The sequence below is a fragment of the Chenopodium album genome, chromosome 18 (genome assembly GCF_948465745.1).
Source record: "Chenopodium album chromosome 18, dcCheAlbu1.1, whole genome shotgun sequence".
Classification (NCBI taxonomy): Eukaryota; Viridiplantae; Streptophyta; class Magnoliopsida; order Caryophyllales; family Amaranthaceae; genus Chenopodium; species Chenopodium album.
In genome coordinates, this window is record NC_137851.1 from 24,516,653 (window position 1) to 24,535,963 (window position 19,311).

General features: G+C 36.8%; 2 protein-coding genes across 3 annotated transcripts; one reads left to right on the plus strand and one right to left on the minus strand.

The window, feature by feature from the left end:
- Positions 1-282: 282 nt before the first annotated feature.
- LOC145592334 (uncharacterized) lies at positions 283-11,960 on the minus strand. The gene is made up of 5 exons (XM_081648776.1): positions 11,350-11,960; positions 6,325-6,469; positions 4,518-4,677; positions 783-974; positions 283-672 (listed from the first exon to the last, which is right to left on the minus strand). The coding sequence occupies exons 1-5, from the start codon at positions 11,873-11,875 to the stop codon at positions 667-669; spliced, it is 1,029 nt and encodes a 342-aa protein (XP_081504902.1). The 5' UTR covers positions 11,876-11,960; the 3' UTR covers positions 283-666.
- A 371-nt stretch (positions 11,961-12,331) lies between these two features.
- LOC145590630 (uncharacterized) lies at positions 12,332-18,558 on the plus strand. Of its 2 annotated transcripts, none has more exons than XM_081647050.1 (5): positions 12,332-12,497; positions 13,207-13,422; positions 14,518-14,627; positions 14,729-14,790; positions 17,796-18,558. In XM_081647050.1, exons 2-4 carry the CDS (start codon positions 13,207-13,209, stop codon positions 14,763-14,765), a joined length of 363 nt encoding a protein of 120 aa, XP_081503176.1. In that variant the 5' UTR covers positions 12,332-12,497; the 3' UTR covers positions 14,766-14,790; positions 17,796-18,558. The 2 variants fall into 2 exon arrangements, with proteins under 2 accessions (XP_081503176.1, XP_081503175.1); XM_081647049.1 differs by lacking the exon at positions 17,796-18,558 and adding an exon at positions 14,864-15,673.
- Positions 18,559-19,311: the final 753 nt, after the last annotated feature.

Consider the following 19,311-nt stretch of genomic DNA (forward strand, 5'->3'; position numbering starts at 1 on the left):
ATGCACCAAAAACTATTATGATCAATATGGTTTTTCTGCGTGAAAAAGGTGGTTTTTTTTTTTTCTTTTTCATTAACTTTCTTAGGGACTATATGTTAGAAACCATTTGTGATCAAGAGTTATTCTCAATTTTGATCGTTGAAATTCTATCAAATGTCATCAGATCATGGATAATGTAATATTATCATTTGCTAGATAATATATGAAAAAATTTAAATTACTAGTACAAATGTTTCAGATACAGACAAATCAAAACGATAATTATAAAAAAAAATAAATAAATAAATAAATAAATAAAATAAAATAAAAAATAAAAAAAAACCCCTAATAATACCATTAGATTAGGAAATTTGTTGAATACATAGCAGAAGTAATACCAGGAATAGTACACTTTCAGATCTCTTCAGAAAGTCCGAAAACTGATGCAAAGAATCAGCATATAATAAGAAAATGTATGAAGTATGATCCAAAGATGAATACATTCTGGCGGTTCTGCGCACCAGGATATCATTGAGTTGTTTAAGCAGAAACCCCGTCATCATAATAGATGACTTGAGACGACCGTCTGAACTAGGCTTACAATGGCCAAAATGGTCCTGTTTAAGTAAGCCTGTGCAATTTCCACCCATTCAACATTCAATCTAATCAATAACTTGTCAACAGATCTTACTCCTGAAAACAAAGCAAACCATTCAACATGGATCAACAAATACCATGATTGAAACCAGAAGATATAGATATATAAATTTGCTAACTACATTAATTCATTAAAATACTTGTACCTTAAATCTTTTTGAACGTGCATCATCTGGACTGTAACGAGAATTGTAGGATGAGCGTCTTTCATTTCTGTATTGCCCAGCCCCAACTATCGGGATTCGGCTATTTCCTTCTTGTGTGTGACGCCTGGCATTTTCAAAAAATCCCTCTTTGTCCCAAGTTAATTCATAGTCAGCCTTCATGCGTGATCCTTCCTGCAAATTGTAGTCAAAGTATCAAATTAGAAATAAGGGAGCAATAACATGTAGCATCAGAAATTCATGGTTATCAAAAACTGTAGCCCCATTCAAATCAAAATTATACTTTCAGCAGTACCAAGTCTAATTCAGGAAACATAGATTTAAAAGCCCCAATTCTGATTTGGGTCCTTCAACTTCAATCAACATTATGCAAAGTTCCTTTCCCACAACATGAGCCCATGACTCAACAATTATATACTAGTATATTTTTTATAAGTGAAATAATTATTGTACTTTTTATTATTTACTAGTATTTGTTGAAATGTAATCTCTGTTATAATTGTTGTGTGCCAAATAATATAATGGTTAAGATGATGAGTTCAATCATAAGAGCAATAATAGCAAGAATAATTTGGAGCGTCTATTCCTGCTCCTCATTCCTATTTCAATTCTCTTTTAGTTGAATAAAATATTAACAATAGTGAAGAGGGAGACTGGAAGTAGACTTTCTTGGATAATTGTTAAATATTAAAGGAATCCTTTTAACCTAAAATCATCCCTGAGTATACGTATTATTTCCAAACCAATCATAAATACATCAATTCCTACTAATGAACCAACTTTGCATAAGTATTATACCCAAACCCAAACTTTCCCCATTATTGACCGACTTAAGTTTTAATCTATACCCATACAATTTACACATCACACCCTTACCCCCCATTAATCTTTTTTTCCATTAATACCCCCCCATCCCCTACCACCACCACGGTCTCTCCCCCTCCCCCTCCAGGCTACATCACCATCAGCACACCTCCCCCTTTCCACAGTAACTAGCATCCTGATCCAAACTCTACTTGTAGAGGAGAAAGGGTAGAGGGCTGTCCTGGTGGTTGTGAAAGGGAGAGGAAGACAACTGTATATATGTAGTCAACCCAATTATACATATAAACACAACATCTTTATAAATATGAAGATATTCATAACAATTAATCAAATAAACTATTGCACTCTAATTTTATATCACACATACTTTTACCACCATTTATAAGTGACTCTCATGTAGCACATACATGACACACTCATCTCATGAGTTACACACATGACCTTACTTTATCTCATGAGTACTCCAACTTGCTGTGTTTGAGAAAGTCGGTGCACAAGCATAATATAATTAATCCCTCCAACACTCCAAAATTCGACTCACTTTCCAATTTTGGAGTGTTTCAAAAAGTTTGGCTCACTTTTACTTTATTCTTTATTTGGCAACTTCGTAATACCACCTTGGCCCCTTACCTCACTATACTTAGACCTTTCAATTACTCTCTTGGACACTTTATCCACCTTTTTTTTCTCACCTATCCACACTAGTACTTTGTAACTCTTAGTTTATCTACAATTTTCTTACTTTCCACTACTTTTTCCAAATATTCCTATAAACAAGAATATACTGAGTCAAACTCTCAGGAACGAACAGTACATACTTCCTTTTTTTTTTTCAAGTGCTTCTAGATTTATCGTTGTGGAGCATTTACCATGACGAACATTAAATGTTTATCTTCAAACTATGAAACTTGGTGGATTGATTTCTCCAGATTTGCCATAAGCATAAAAAATATACTATTGGGTTTCTCCAGATATTTACTTAGGAGAGTATCTATTTCTTGCAATTATATTAACATACAAAAACCAAGTTAATATTGTTTTGATTTCCTTAATATATTAGGCATTCAAAAACATAAAACAAAGAAGTGCAAAATCATTGAGTTGTTTTGTTAGTAAAAAATAAAATAATAAAAGTAAAAAAAAAAAAAAAAAAAGAAATATAAGGAAGATAAATTCCAGAGGATTTCCGTATCACAACAAATTAAAGAAAGTTAATCAATAACACCAAAAAAAAACGGGGGGGAGGAGAAATATGTGTGGGAAATTACTTACACTATGTTTGGATAGAGAAAAATGGAGGGAAAGGAAGAGACGAGGAAAGGAGAGATGCATCATCCTTTGTTTGAACAGCTAATGCAAGGAGGGAAGGGGAGGGAATTGGAAGGATCCATTTTCCTTCGCCTTTTAATAAACCAAATCCCTTCATTGTTGGAGAGATTTGGAAGAAAAATGGAGATTCACCTTCTCCTCCCCTCCCCTCCCCTCCCTTTCCCTTCCCCTCCCTTTCCCTTCACTATTGTCATTCAAACATCGTGCTAATCTGTTCGCATTTAGACAGCTTAAGAAATTTCACTACACTATGCTTGGATGACTATAGTTAAGGGAAGGGGAGGGGAGGGGGAAAAAAAAAAAAAAAAGAGGGAAGCAAAAGGGAGCTAAGGGGAAGGAGAGATTGACATTCCCTTTTCCTTCCAAACCTCCAAAAATAGAGGGATTTGGTTTATCAAAAGGGGAAACAAAATGAATCCCTCCATTTCCTTTCCTTTCTTTACCTTTCCCTTACCCTATATCTTATCCAACTAAGGTAAACAATATCCTTCAGACCCCCTCACTTTCCCTTCCCTCCAAATACTCCTTTCTAAACAGTGTTAATAATATTATAATTCATATAAATTTGAACTACATAGGAATTCCAATTCCATGAGTCAACCAGAAAAGGAATTAGTAGATTTGACAAATAGCATCTGCAAACTTTATGACAGGGTGTTCAGTGAGTAGGCAATCATCCATTTACACTGCTACAACTAATTTACTGACTGAAAATGTTGGCCAAAACTGGAAATACTATTGAGAGCCATCAGATTGGTGTAAGTTTCTCTATTGAAATCAGCATATTGACTATTCAAACTAGAAATTAGCCCAATGATGACGTGCAAAATACTATTGGCTATAAAGAAGGCCTTTGCTGCCTTCTTGTGAGCATTAGATCCAAAAGCACAAAACATTAAGCCCATCACAGTAAGGAACCTAAGGATTATGCCTACTCTTGGCTTGTTTGTGGTGCAGTCCTATACTCCTATTATATAATGAAGGTTTACTTTTAGCTATTCGGTTCTCCTGTCCTCCCTAATAGAAGTCCTTTATAGCTAATCAATGCATCAGAATGTTACCATGAATCAAGAAGCTTTGTAATACCCAGCAAGCCCAACAAGTGAACAAGGCCATTAATGGTCTTTGATAGATGTAAACTCTAAGCTCAGCCAAAAAAAACCTTTAAAAAGTGTTGCTACTCATAACCCATACCAACAAAATTGTAGCTCACAATAAATATATGAAAGTCATGGATATACATCATGTTCAGCTGCAAAATATTCTGATATGATTAGTATATATAGCTCATTGAAAAGCCCCTTGCAAAAAGGAGGATGATCATAGGTCTCCTACTCCTTGAGGAGTTGAAGTAAGAGCCCTATGGTGCTTTCAAATCTCAAATGCAGGATCTCTTTCATTATTATTAACAACTATCGTGAAAAATGGTCCAATAAGAATTTGCTCAGTCATAAAGATTCCTTCAGCTATATAACAGTATAATACCATAGACTTCAACGCATGATCTTTAAAGCAGATTGGAAGAAAAGCAAGCAAGAGATGTAGAAAAGCTTAAAACTTCACCTTTTTCAATGAACGACTGCATAGAACTTTCAATGCATTGTAAAATTCCTTGTGTTGCTCAAATTGAACGACGACTTTGCACTGTAAACCTGAAATTAGATCTTCATCGTCTGTATCGGTATCCTTACCTGGATCATTGTCCTCAGCAACGTTAAGATTCCTATTATCAGTTAGCTTGGAGATCAATAAAATTGTACGCAATTATGTATCTCTCAGTCGCAAGATTGACCAAAATTAAGTAGCCTTATTATAGTCATTGAACACAATGATCAAAGAAGCTTAGCAATATCAAATCTTCCAAATAAGACTCAATGTAATTACTGGACGCACAACGAGCTTTAGTAGGGGGGTTGGGCCTTGGAGGAAATGGTAGTTACGCAGGCCAGGTTATCTTTATTTCCTGAGCCAAGTTGCTTGGCTTGTAGCTCAGCTAATTCCACTGATCAGTGAGCCTTAAGTAGCAGAAGAAATGTTAGTAATGCAGGCCAGGTTATCCTTATTCCCTAAGCCAAGTTACTTGGCTTACAGCTCAACTAATTCCACTGATCAGTGAGCGTAAACTAAGTCAGCTGAACTTAGTTATTGTTAGGTCAATTATGACCAAGGATGGGAAGCCCTCACTATAGGGTAACTTACTGAGTAGTCTCTAGCAACTTATTAAGGCCTCGATAAGCTAATCTCAAGGGATTAACCACCTTAGTACAAAAGTAAGTTAAGCTAAACTGATTTGTGCTCAATCCCTAAAAGTTGAGTGTCTGAACTAGCTACACTAGGCAATAGGGCCATGTTATATTAGTTGACAAGGTGTAACCCATGGGAACCAGTTGGACCTTCATCAAAATTAGCCAACTGATAAATATAGGTTAAGACAAGATAGAGCTATCTAGAATATGATAGATTGCTTTTGACCTGATCTTTACCTACATGAGTAAACAAAGAGCATAATTGCCAGGGATGGGAGAGGGTAGCTTGAAGAGTGAAGACAAAGGGAGTGAAGGATGCACCTTTTTTAAAGTAGCTAAGGTAGCTTCATGCATGTGATGCAACAGCAACAGCAAAGTTTTCCCCTTGCCAAGTGTGGTCTTTAATTAGACCCTACTAAGAAGGGGACAGTGGCACTCGATTATGCACCACACTACAAAAATGATAGGACATAAGACTTACATAGACCTCCAACTAATCATCGTAGCAAAACAAGATGAGTAACATAACTTGGCAGGCAACTGTCAGCTACAAATTGTTACTAAAACAGAAAGTCAATTTGATGTCTAGCACATAAAGCCAAGAAAGGCAATGGGAAGATACCTAAGTAGCTAAGCAGTTTTTTAAAACACTAAGCAGTAGCTTTGCCCAACTTTTTTAGTGTAGCAGATAAAAGCATTACACCAAGATAATACGAAGGAATTCTAGAAGTTTGTTTCAAATTCGGATTGTTTTGCAATTTGGACAATTTTGAAATTGGGCTTAAGAAGAATTAATAAATGGTGGGCTTGAAAAAGAAATAAATAAGGACTAGAAAAGTAAAATGAAATAGATTTAGAAACGAGATTAAGTACTCCTTTATTACAACACTCTACCCGAACCATATGGCAATGAAAGGTTTTCCTCATCAACGGGTTTCGGTTGGGGATACATTATTAAGTGCCTAAAGATACTAAAATCTATAGTCACTATGAGCAATGACAAATTCAGTAACTAATTTATGAAGCTAACAAAATAACAAAAAGCTTCAAGCAAACACATGACAAAGAGACAAATGACGGAAATAAAAACCAAGTAGAATATCAGAATAAAGTTAACTTCAAACCTTATTTTCCCAAAGGTGGAAAAAATGGTATGTGTAACTAGCATTGACGGTTTAGATGACACACGTGGCTCTGCAAACCATCGTGACGGCAAACCTCTCAGTATAATAGTATCTGGCTCCTTCTTTCCTCCCCTAGAATAACTCCCTGACATCCATAACTTACAATTATTAGCAACTGATGAATAAATTCTAGTCTAAAAAATTAGAACGTGAAATATTGCACTTTCACTGTGGCACTGAACAAAAGTTAGGAATGCAACTTCAATAATCGACCCTAATGGTTTATCCATGAATTACAATGAGCACTTTTTCTCAATGGATTGCCATTTTCTTCATTAGAATTATAAACCTCATTCTTACTCCTATAACAGGCTACAAAATTAGCAAAACTGTTCCCCAAAAACCAGTAAATAAAACACTTTTAGATGGCATTGTAGTAATTTCAAAGTGTGCAGGTTCAAGAATACCCACAGCACATAGGGCCCAAAATTAATGGAGGAAGTACTATTGCAGGTTTGTTATGCATTTGCAAATGCATAACAAATACTAAAATATTGAACAGCACATAGGGGTGAGAGAAAGTAGGAGAGAGATGGGTAAGTGAGAACACTTTTAAATGTACCACTTAAAGCTTATACAATACCATTTACTATGTAGTGTTACAGTATCTACGCGTAGTTATTACCACTGAATGAATATATAGTACCACTACATACATACATAGTACCATTGAATGTTTAATGTACAATTTGATTTCCTAGTAATACTATTGATCACCCAATGGTACTACTCTAAATTTAGAATATGCAGTTATGTGTAATGACCCTCATGCCCCTCATTATGCGTTTACTCATACCTCACTAACTTCCCTTTGGAAGGCCTCAAATTAATGGGCCTAATTAATAGTACATAATTCCTCCATTTTTTAAGAAAAAAAATTGCACCATTTTCCTTTACAGGAAGTTGCAAGTTAATTGCACCGTTTTTATTTTGGGTATGCTCCATACACTTTTTTTTTGTTTGTGTTCACACACCAAATATACATATTACCCTTACTCAAATATATACCCTTGTTACCTCACTTTTATTCTCTTTCCTTTGTTTGTGCTACATTGGCATTTTTGTTATTAATTCCTTCCTTAATCTTTGTACCCAACCCAAGTGGTGCTAAAAACATGGAGAAAGTATTAAATATGTTAAAATTTATTATTATTGGAGATTGTCTTAATAATATAGCATGATATAGAGCTTTTTGTCAATATTGCCACGTCATAAGTTCAAAGTCATCATCTTTCCTCCTGCAAAACTCTCTCTATTGATTGCAATATTACTAATACATAAACCACTCCCCAAAGCATCAACTATTGTCTATCCTAGACTACTACCCAACATTACCCGGAACGTAGGACGTTATGGAACGTGGTACGGGAACGGGAACGCGGTACGTAGGGTATAGAGTTCCCGGATCATTTGGTTATTTCCTTGAATACATATATATAATCTGATTTCTGTGAAAAAAGAAAAAAATAATGGAAATTAAAAGTTTAAAGTTAAATTAAAAACAAAACTTTGGATGCTATGGGTTTTTATTACGTGAAAAATTGATAGATTTTCTTTGTTAAAAAAAAAAAATAAAGTTACAGCTGCACTCTACTAGTTGTACTCTACTAACTGAGTGCAATATTAAATTATTAAGTGGAGACATGGAATACTAAGAATTAAAAAAAATTTAAGAAAAAAAAAAAAAAGATAAAAAAGAGGGTCCACAATTTTTTTTTATTAGGTTGAGATGTAGTCACTAGTCAGCCGTCATCTTCCTCTTGCCTTCATATTTCTTCATCTTCCTCCATTAAAAGCTTCCATTAAACCTCAAAATTTTAAACAAAAAAAATACAGCTGCAACTCAAGAAAGAACCAGAAGGTTCCTAACTTCCTAAACTCACAAATGGGTACTCCATCAAAGACGAACTGGATCGCGAACCACCACGAACCGGAACGAGTCAGTCCAGCGTTTCGGGACACACGATCCAGTTTGTGGAACGCGCACATCGTCCCGCGTTCCGTGTATCGTTGCTACTACCCTTGAAGCTTCATCCAATTGATAATTACAACAACAAATATTCCAGCTTCATAGTTCACTTTTCTTTCAAGTCAATGAAAGGATATATAATGTAATACATATTATTAATACGCATTATTTTTCCTAGTTAAGCCAGAAGATTCAGTGTTCTTTTCTTAATAAGAGGTCAAAAAAGTTAAATAGCAATCAACATCTCCATTTTCCGTTTCTTTTTCAAATTTCTCAAACATTGTTATTACTTTCAATTTTGAGAACACGAGAAAATATATTTACAAATTAAAAAAAAAAGTTCCCTTCAACTGAAAATTGACATAACAGGAATCAATCAACAAATTAACAAAGTTGGCGGCTTCAAATACTAAGCAAGTAGTTTTCATACTTCATAGGAGTTTGGAGAGTTGTGCATTTTCTATGTGAGTAAATTCATGTTGCTTGCAGTTTGGGTACCTCAGTAGTTTCTTTTCATCATTTGGTTTGTGTGTAACTTGCTTAGCTCAAAATAATTGGAATCATTCAATAATAAAATTGTGCCTTTTCATTTTTTTTTTTTTTTTTTTGGGTGCATTTAACAAAATTAGCACAAGGCCTCCATTACTTTATGACAGTCGTGTTCATTCTTGCATATCTATACTATCTATTAAAAGGCGTTCCTTTTAAAGAAACGGTGCCACGTGGCACTCTTTAAAGTATATGTGATATGTCACAATGCCATGTCATCAACCAAAGTATATGTGCTACGTAAGTTGCCACTTCATTTAACAAAATAAAATATGCTTTGAACAAGATTCGAACTCGTAATCTCCAATGTACAGATAATACTTTTACCATCAAAACCAACTATTAATAATGTTTCAAGTTTCACATAATATTATATGGGAAAATTTAACATGAATAATCCAACCTTTCATCCATTCTCCTAAAATAATCCAACCATTTGATCAACCCCGAATAATCTCACCTTTGCATATTATTCTCCCATATCGAACCTATTTGGCCAGCGACTTATTCAACCGGTAATTTTTCAAATTTTCTTTTTTTTTTTAATAATTACATATATATTTAATTAACATAAAAAAAAATTGAAAAAAAAACCTCAAATCTCCTTCTCCTTCCTGCTTCCTTCTTCCCTTTCCTACCTCCTTCTTCCTTCTTCCTTCTTCCTTCTTCCATCTTCCCCTTCCTTTTTCATTCTCCATCTCTCTTATTTTGAGGTTTTGATAGTCAAATTTAACCATGAAAACTCTAGATCTAGAGTTTTCTTGGCTAAATTTGATCAAAAAAAAAATCATAATTGAAGATTTAATTTGTGGGTCATGGTTCGAATTTTTTGTGGTGGTGGTGGTGGCGGGAAAATGGCTAATTGTGTGGTGGGTGAAGGTGGTATGGGTGGGGGGTTTTAGTGATGGTGGTGGTGATCCATGATGGGTTAGGGTGGCGTGGGTACGTGGTGGGTGAGGGTGGTATGGGTAAGGGTATTAGTTATGGTGGAGGTGATCTGTGGTGTGTTTGGGGTTTCGAAGAGGATGCAGGTGCAAGGGTGGTGATTCCGGGGTGGTGGTGGTATGGTGGCCAAGCAGGGGAGAGAGAAAGAAATACGGGAAGGAGGAAGAGGAGAAACAAAGCAGGGTATGCGGTGGGGTGGTGGGTTGACTGGGCGGTGGGGCTTGGGTGGTCATGGAGTCGGCGGCTGGGTAGACGGTGGTTATGGCGGCGGAGCCGCGGTGGTTGTTGTGTCTGGGCGAAGAAGAAAAGGAAAATAAAATGGGTGTGGGTACGTGGTGGGTGTGGGTGGTAGTGCTATGTGGTGGGTGAGGTGGCTGAAGGTTTGTGCTGGTGGCCGCAGGTTTGTGGTTGGTGGATGATGCCCATGATGGTGATAATGTAGGAAGTCAAGGTAGGGGAGGTGGCTGTCATTAATTGAAGGATTTTTTAAAGTTTTTTTAAATATTTTTTTTTCTTTTTGAATAAATAAGTTTTTAAAAGGAAAAAAAAACCAATAAGAAAGTGCCACGTGGCATGGTAACCGGTTGTAGGGGGTTGGGTGACCTACTGGGGGCGGTGTGGGAGAATAATATGCAAAGGTGAGTTTATTTAGGGTTAATCGAAAGGTTGGATTATTTTAAGAGAATGGGTGAAAGGTTAGATTATTCCTATTAAATTTTCCTATTATATATTCCTTTCATTTATTAAGTAAATTAGAGGTAAATATAATTCATTTATTATTCGCAAGATTAGAATATAAATAATACATATGATGTAAAAAAAAAAAGTGGCATTCGAGGCAACGCCCAAACCTCTACACACACTAACTATACAAATAGTCGAACATAATTGTGAAATTAAAATAAGAAGTACACAAACTAGCAACTCGGGGCCCGGGGTACACACTAGTTCATAATTAAACTATCCCTATTCATTCAATCAAGGAACTTACTAACAATTTTCTAAATTCAAGCAGCTGAAATTTTTCTTCTTCCGGCAAAGCAATGATCATTAATTACTAGGTAAAATCAACAACTCATACATTGCATACTCAAAATAAAACTATCCCTATTCATTCAATCAAGGAACTTACTAACAATTTTCAAAATTCAAGCAGCCGAAAAATTACTAGGTAAATCCAACAACATTTCCCACACAAAATCCTTTACTCAGAGATTACAACCTTTACTAGACAAAATACAACATAAACCAAATAAAAAAAACTTTCTTCAGAGCACAGAGCACTTATTATTCACCAATTTCACACAAATTTTCAGCATTGAAACCACTAAAATTAAACAATTCAACTCAAATAAACATTCTACCTCCATTTCTTGTCAATCGAAACAAATGATTTTTTTACGACTCACAAATAATACCCTTTGCTGCAATAATAAGAAACGAATGTATTAAAAAATAAAAATAAAAAAAAAAAAAAAAAAAAGAGTGATCAATTAACAAACCTGGTCCAAAAGCATAGAACTCCAGCGACTCCTTTTTCATCTTCTCAAAATCATCCGAAACCGGCAAATTAACACTAACCCTAAACTTAACCCCTTCCAAATTAACCTCCATACCATCCATCTTCTCCACCAAAGCAGTCCGCCATTCCAGAAACTTCTTCTCTAATATCTCCTCCAATCCTCCATCAAAACCCTTGATCTTCTTCGCGGCGTAAACAATAAACCCTAAATCACGAATAAAGAGGGAAGCAACAGCAACGGCGTCTTCGCGCTTACGCTTCTTGAGGTCTTTGAAGCGGCGAACAATGAGGTCTTCTTCAGGGATAGTGATGGGTATAGAAAAGGAGGATTTGAGGAAGCTGATGAGGGATCGCTTCAGCTTCCATTCGTCTAAGGGGGCAACGCTGGCGTCGGCGCGGTGGATTGTGAGGCGGAGTTTGATTCGAGGAGAGAGAGTGAGGCCGTTTGTGATTTCTACTGAGTCTGTGGGTGGGATGGAGTTTAGTGGTTTCGAAGAACTATTCATGCTTTTCGAGTGGACTTTGTGAGTTGAAGTTTTGGAGATTGACCGTTAGAGGAGTTGCAGAGTGAGATTAAGATGATGACAAGTTCAATTTTTTACTCCCTCTCTGTGGTTTTTCGAAAATTAGTAGATTAAGTGGATTCTACTAGGGTTAGCAAAAGCTGACCAGACCTGAACTCAACCCAAAATAAATGGGTTTGAAAGATTTTCAACCCGTTTATATAATTGGGTCAACTCAAACCCGACCTGAAGTTAAACAGGTCGGGTTTAGGTTAAAAATCCCAACCCGAAATCAACTCGCCTAAACCTGTTTAAGTAATCGGGTCAGTTTCAAGTCAGGTCAACCCGAACCCAACCCGCCTAAACCTATTATCAGCCATAATTTTACACACTCTAATTTTTAAATATGGGCCAAGCCCAAATCATCAAATGACAAAAAACCTTAATGTTACACCCTAATATCTCTCATTCACATCGATTCCCCCTCATTCTCTTTCTCACTCCTCTCTCTTTCCAACCTTTCCTGTTTCCTCTCTTTTCTCCTCATGTTTTCATTTTTTTCATCAAAAAATCCTAATTTTACACCCTAATCTGCTCGTGAATCTTCATCTCAACATTATCAAAGGTAATTTACTTGCTAATTTATTCAAAATACTTAATTTTGCTTTGTTTTTATGCGTTTAAATTCTTCAATTTCATCTCAAAATTCGTTTTGTTATTATTCGTTTACTTGTTTCATTGTTTGCGATTTAAGTTCTTCAATTTCATCTGATTTAAGTTCATTAATTATTATGCGTTTTGTGTATGCGATTTTAATCTGATTTTTTCAATTTACTTCTTTTAATCTGAATTAATTATGAGTTCATGAGTGCTTATGTGAAGTAATTCATAGGTTCATGTCTGTTCTATTCTGATTTCCATTCTATTCATTCAGCACTAGATTTCTATTCTGTTTTGTACATGTCTTTTTGAAGTTATTAAAGCCTTCAATTATGCGTTTATTATTATGCGTTACCAGCTTCTGCAATGTGAATATTAAAGCCCTTGAACTAGACTAAATACTTGGGAAACAAAAATTGTCAAAAATGTCAAAAAAATATTATTATGCGTTTATTATTATGCTGTGGAACATTCAATTAGTTGCTGCTGAATGCCTTGAACTTATGCTGATTGTTTTGGTTTTTGCATGCTATTCATATACATCTTCTTTTGAACATAACGCCAGTATGACAGTATATGTTTGTCTAGTTAACAGAATGTATGGTTTCTTATAATGAACCCAAATGTGCACCAGATTTCTGTTTTATTCTGATTTTTTCAATTCCTAATCACAGATGGCTGATAGCGCTAATTCTGCTGAACCCATTGATCTTCCGAATTCCGAATCAGATGATGAAGTTACAGATTCTCATCAAATGGATTCAAAGAAGAAAAACTCTAATGGCACCTCGCTGAATAAGCCCGACATTCATTTCAAGCGCCAACGAAAGCTCACTTCAGATGTGTGGGAACTTTGGATGTATTTTGGAACTTTGGAACTTTTTATTGTTGTAAGCTTGTGGCTTTGAAGTTTTGATTTGCATTTCATATTTTTATGTTGTTGAATGTTACAGTTTATTTTAAAAAAAAGAGTTACAGGTTAATTTTAAAAAAAAAAATTACTGGTTTAATGGTTTATTTAAAAAGATTACAAGTTAAGCAAATTACAAGATTATTTTTTTTAAAAAAAAAATCAAGTTAAGGCAGGTCGGATTCAGGTCAACCCGTTTATAAACAGGTCGGGTACGGGTTGGATTTTCTGACCTGTTTAAGTAAACAGGTCGGGTTCAGGTTGGGGGGTCCTGACCTGTTTATGTAAACAGGTCGACCTGAACCCGACCCGACCCGACCTGTTTGCCAGCCCTAGATTCTACTATCTACCTTTTTAAAATGGAAAAGGGAAATTATCACTGATGCACTCCAGCTTTTGGCTTTTATCTTTGGTACACCTCATTAAATTTTCATTATCAGCGGTACACTCATAATTGGCAACTAATTACTACAGTAACTAAAACGTTAATCAAACGTTTAGTAAGGGTAAATGACAGGGATTTTGGTTACACTTGACTTGACTAAAATACCCTCCCACTCATTAACTCTCCCTCCAAGCCCAACTGTATTCATTTACTCCAAATTTCTGATCATTCATCTCCTTCTCTCTCTCCCCTATTCTCATTCTTCCTCAAACCCTAATTGTCACGCGTCTGGAGCAAAATCCTTGGAGTTTTAGGCTTGTTTTGTGGATTTTAAAAGGTTAGTGGTTATTTGTTGTTGTAAGTTTTGAATTTTTCGCTTAGAATTGCTAGGTTTTAGATGAAGTTTTGCAATTTCGTTTGAGTGGTTTAATTCTGTTGTCTGGTTGAATTATGCTCAAATATTGCTTAATTTAGCCTTGATTTATGTTTGATTTGCCTGTGAATATGTAAGATTGTTAAATTTTGTACTGTCTGACTTGCTTTAGTCAAATTTGCTGAAATTTAATTTGCATGCTACAGTGTACTGATTGTATGCATAATCTAGGGTTAAATATGTGTTCTTAAGTTTGTGATCTTATGTTGTGCTTAAATTTTGGTACTGTAATTTACTAACTGGCGTTTTGTTTGCAGAGACTGGCAGGAACATGGTTTCTGAAGAAAAAACCCCCAAAAGGTCTGCAACACAAATCCGCAAGGACAAGGCGGAGAAGCAAAGGACGGAAATTGCTGCCAAGGGTTAGGTATTCACCGTTTGACTAGTTTACTTTGAATTTTGTCTTAATATCCCACTAGAGGCGGCTTATTGCCAACTGTATACTCATTGTGCCATTTGCCTTGCAAGACGTTCCTCGATCCTTCCAAGAGACGTTCAATCTTGATCGGATCATGGCCCTCCTGTCTGAGGTATGTCATTTCAAACCAAATTTCATTAAGCATTTCCCCGTTTGAGTTCTTAACATTCCAATTGTATCCATAGGCTATGCTGAGGGTGGATGGGTTGAAGAGACCATGACACCGCAAGCATATTGAGGTAAAACGAGCCAATAAAGCTGCGCAAGACTTCGCAGACATTGCTCTCTATTCAAATACAATAAATGAACTTGAGTCTAAAGCATTTGAACTGAAACAAGCGGAAAATATCAGGCGCTTGACAGCTGAGCTGGAGACTGCTAAGAAAAAGGCCTCTGACTTTGAGGTTGCGCTGAAGAATACTCAATCGGACCTTAAGGCGCTTGAGGCGGTTGACAAGGAGAACACAGATCTCCGCGTGGATGTCAACCGCTTGAAGAATGAAATGGCCCAGGCTCAAGCAAACTTCAAGGTGACCCTAGAGGCCGAGTAGGACTGGATCGTTGAAGAAAATGATTCTGACTGCACGGACCGCATGAAGCTTGCTTGGGACACTCTATGCCCGGGGCAGGAGTATGGTCTCTTGGCCTTGGCTTATTAGTATGCTGATGAGGTTATTAATGCCAAGGCCGAGGGCAGACCAGACCCTGGGACATTCCATGCTTGGGCCAACCAGGAGGTTGAAGAAGAAGAGCCAGCTCAAGCTGCATGCGGAGGTGAGAAAGAGCAGAAACAAGAAGATGCTCAAGTGAACTCTTCTCAACCGTCGCCTGAACAGACAGGAGAGGAGGTCCCGGTTGCGCCCCAAAATTAAGTTGATCTGTCTTTAATTTGGCTTAAAGCCGTCTGCATTTCCGGCCTGCGTGCCGAGTATTTAGATGTAGTGAATCAACAATTTATTTCCTTTTTCCCCGGATGGTATCCAACTAACATTTCCTCCCGGCTAATTTGGCCGGGGTTTACTTATGAAAGTGTCGACTAAGTCGGCTTTGATTCAATTTGTTTCAATTTTTGCGTCGGCTTTGATTCAATTTGTTTCAATTTTTGTGTTTGCTTTTGAATTTTTCATATATATATATATATATATATATATATATATATATATATATATATATATTTACTTGAATTTTTGCCTAACTCTTTGAGAGTATGCGGTAGATAATAAACCGGCTGCACATGCCCTTGGGCGGCTGTGTGGTTGGTTTCAGCACTTGCTGAACGATTGGCTTGGGAACTTTTGATACTTTAAAGAGTATGAGAGGTTCTCAAGTCAATCAATCACAGTAGTGATTGCCCCAAACCAAGTACACAACCGTCCACTCATACAAGAAAACAACCGTTAGCCCAGGCGGTAAAATAGTTGTACTGAACTTTTTTCTTCTCCGCTTGAGGTTCTTGCAATCCAATTATGCTCAATGTCCTTTTGCCCCATTAGAATGACTTTCATAATTTCAAAAATAATCTAAGTTAGAACTTCAGTCGGCAACCGGCTAATGTCCTTAGACATCCGGTTTTGTAAATTTAGTCGTTCTTTAGATTATCCTGGTCAGACGGCTATGAGTTGACCAATTAGGTTATTCAATCTTTGCCTCCTGTAGGAGTTTGTAGAGCACCGTGTCACCCGGATGGGAGATACTCTCTGCGACGATTCCACGCGAATAGGCGTCGCCGGACGCCATACTCATGTTGGAGCAGGCGAATTTATAAAGTAGGTGTCATCCGGCCATTGGCCTCATGTCTCTTGGACATTGATTCAGCCACTAAGTTTTTAACTTAGTTTGATTTTAATGCGTGATAGTTGACCATCTGTGCATTGCACAGACGGTGCTTTAAACGTTGCCCATGTATATAAAAATTAAAGAACAGTATTGAAAACAAAAGGCAACTTTTTCATTGATGGACTTTTTATTTACAAAAATTTACAAGTCTTAGAAATAGTACTTTTTCAAGTTGTCTACATTCCAAGTTTTAGGCAGCCGCCTGCCGTCTGGAGTTTCCAAGCGGTAGGTGCCGTCTCTTACTTCCTCATATATCCAGTAGGGGCCTTCCCAATTTGGAGTTAGCTTTCCATGCTCATTGGTCCTACCGGTTGCCTCCATTTTCCGTAACACAAAGTCCCCAACTTTCAAGGGCCGTTTGTGTACTCTTTTGTTGTAGGCACAGGTCATTCTCAGACGGTAGATCTCATGAGGCAAGGCAGCATTGCCCCTGCGTTCCGAGAGTGAGTCCAATGCTAGCCGCATGGCCTCCTAGTTTGCTTCTTCATCGTACAGCATGACTCGTAGAGTTGGCTCATAATGTTCGATGGGCAAGACGACTTTAGCACCGTAAACAATGAGAAATGGGGTTTCACCGGTTGCCTCTTTTTCAGTTGTCCGGATGACCCATAAGACATGGATTAATTCTTCAGCCCATAAACCACCGGCTCTTTAAATTTTTGGTTCCCCTGCCGCCTTACACATGCGGATTTCGGCTAGCAGGGCTTCATACTCTGCCTCGTTGTTTGAGGCTTGGAACTTGAACAGTAGTGCATACTCATATTTGTCCCCTTCAGGAGACTGACATATTATACCTGCACCACAGTCGTTCATAGTAGAGCTCCCGTCTACATACACTTTCCACACCTGATCAGAATTGTCCGGAGCAACCGGCCTTGTCATTTCGACAATGAAGTCGGCAAACGCCTGACCCTTTACTGCCTTTCTTGGTTCGTAAGTTATTTCAAGACTTTGCATTTCAATTGCCCACTTGAGCATTCTACCGGATGACTGATGAGCGTCATTTATGGCGCTCAATAGAGTAGCTTTTAATTCCTTTTTCTATATTTCTTGATTTATTTTCATATAATCCTTCTAGTTTTATTTTATTTTTCGTCTTTATAAATCATTTTGGTTTTTCGTTCACTTTTATAGTTTTTCATGATTTTTGTTCTTATTTAGCTATTTTAGTTTATTTTCTATTCATTTTGCTTTCTCTCTTACTTTTACTTGAATTTTTGTTAGTGAAGTTTCAAAGTTTTATTTGCTGTGCTCTTATGGTTGCGCCCTCATTGATTCTAGGTCTTGAAAGCGCAAATATTTGAAGATCAAGGGCTGCCTTCCTTGCGGGCATCATCACGAGAGCACCGACGATAGGGATGCACGAGACCGCTAGGAACAAAACTTCGCACAAGGATCTACGAGCGAGCAAGAGAAGTCGTGCATGCCGCAACACCACAATAGGGGTGCGCGCGCGCAGGCCCCTTTGTGCGTGCGCTGATATTCATGTTTTATATGTTATTTTATCCCCTGTCCCATGGTCATTTATATGTATTTTTGAGCTCTTCGGAGCTACTTCTAGTACTAATGTATGGTTTCAAGTGTTTTTTGTAGATTTGACATTTGTTTTGTAGGAATTTCCCAAATTTGTTGGTGATTCCTATGGTTTCACAACCACTACGAGATATTAGAGCTTATAGCACATTCATGACCGTTGATAGTAGCCCAAGACCGACCATATTGGTGACTAAGGGCTTGGTTCTTGGAATTGGTCCGAACTATGGACCAATGAGTATTAGGATTGGGCCTCGTATGAGTTAAAGCCCAAAGAAGAGGAAGCCACGGCCAAGAAAGATCGGGCCCGATCGGGCGAGTGCCCAGATTATGAAGACGGAGCAAAAAGGCGGGCCCGATCGGGCGCGTGTTTCTGGAAGGTGTTTAGGCGTCGATTAATTTGTTTAAGCTTAGGATTTTCTAGTTTTGGTTTTAAGTACGCTCTTGTTAAGCGAGTTGATTATCTTTTCTCTCTCTTTCCTCTTAATTAAACTCTTAGAATTATCTCTCTCTTATTTCTCTCTTGACACTCTTGGTTTATGCAAATTCATACTTCCTTCTTTTGGTACTATCTCTTCTCTCTTTTATTACTTATTTTCTTTGCTTTAATCTTAATCATGTCTTCTTTAATTTCTTTGATTAGTTTAGATTTTAATATGTGTGAGTAGTTTAATTCTAGGGTTTTGGGGGATCCATAATTAATATGAAGGGATAATTTGTTATTATTGATTGTTGATATTGCATGATAATTTCTCATTGAATTGTTTTAACGCTTTACAATTAGATTATGAATCGAGCCGATGTGATTGATTGTAAAAGTATAGCAATATTGAATTGATGAATCGAGCAGATGTTAATTTGATATTAAAGGCTATTTTCAATGGGAACTTAGATCTAATAAATCGCGAGAGCCTGTTAGATCTATGTTGATTAATAATTTGCGAGAGCCTGTTAATCATGTTATCTGTGCAATGTTAATTGTTGATTGTTATGTTTTATCCCGAAATGTTAATTATTGGTGAACCTGTGACCCTAGGCCTTTTATTATTGATTTTCCCTATTCTTAATCTCCTTAGTATAATTCTTTTCACAACAATATTTTGGTTACTTAATAATTTAGATTAGATTAATAATTTAGGAATAGAAAGACTTGTTTCCCTGTGGATTCGACCCTAATTCCCTATCTACATTAGTTAGAGGACTTAGGTTTTACTTTTGATTAGGTGATACGACTTTATCCTATCAAAATTTGGCGCCGTTGCCG

Coding starts and splice junctions, on each gene's coding strand:
- LOC145592334 (XM_081648776.1), bottom strand. CDS start 11,875: ATGAATAGTTCTTCGAAACCACTAAACTCCATCCCACCCACAGACTCA. Junction 4,678..6,324: donor TCCACCTTTGGGAAAATAAG/GTTTGAAGTTAA, acceptor AACTGATAATAG/GAATCTTAACGTTGCTGAGG. Junction 975..4,517: donor GCAGTCGTTCATTGAAAAAG/GTGAAGTTTTAA, acceptor TACAATTTGCAG/GAAGGATCACGCATGAAGGC.
- LOC145590630 (XM_081647050.1), top strand. CDS start 13,207: ATGGCTGATAGCGCTAATTCTGCTGAACCCATTGATCTTCCGAATTCC. Junction 13,423..14,517: donor CTTTGGAACTTTTTATTGTT/GTAAGCTTGTGG, acceptor TTTTGTTTGCAG/AGACTGGCAGGAACATGGTT. Junction 14,628..14,728: donor AAATTGCTGCCAAGGGTTAG/GTATTCACCGTT, acceptor TTGCCTTGCAAG/ACGTTCCTCGATCCTTCCAA.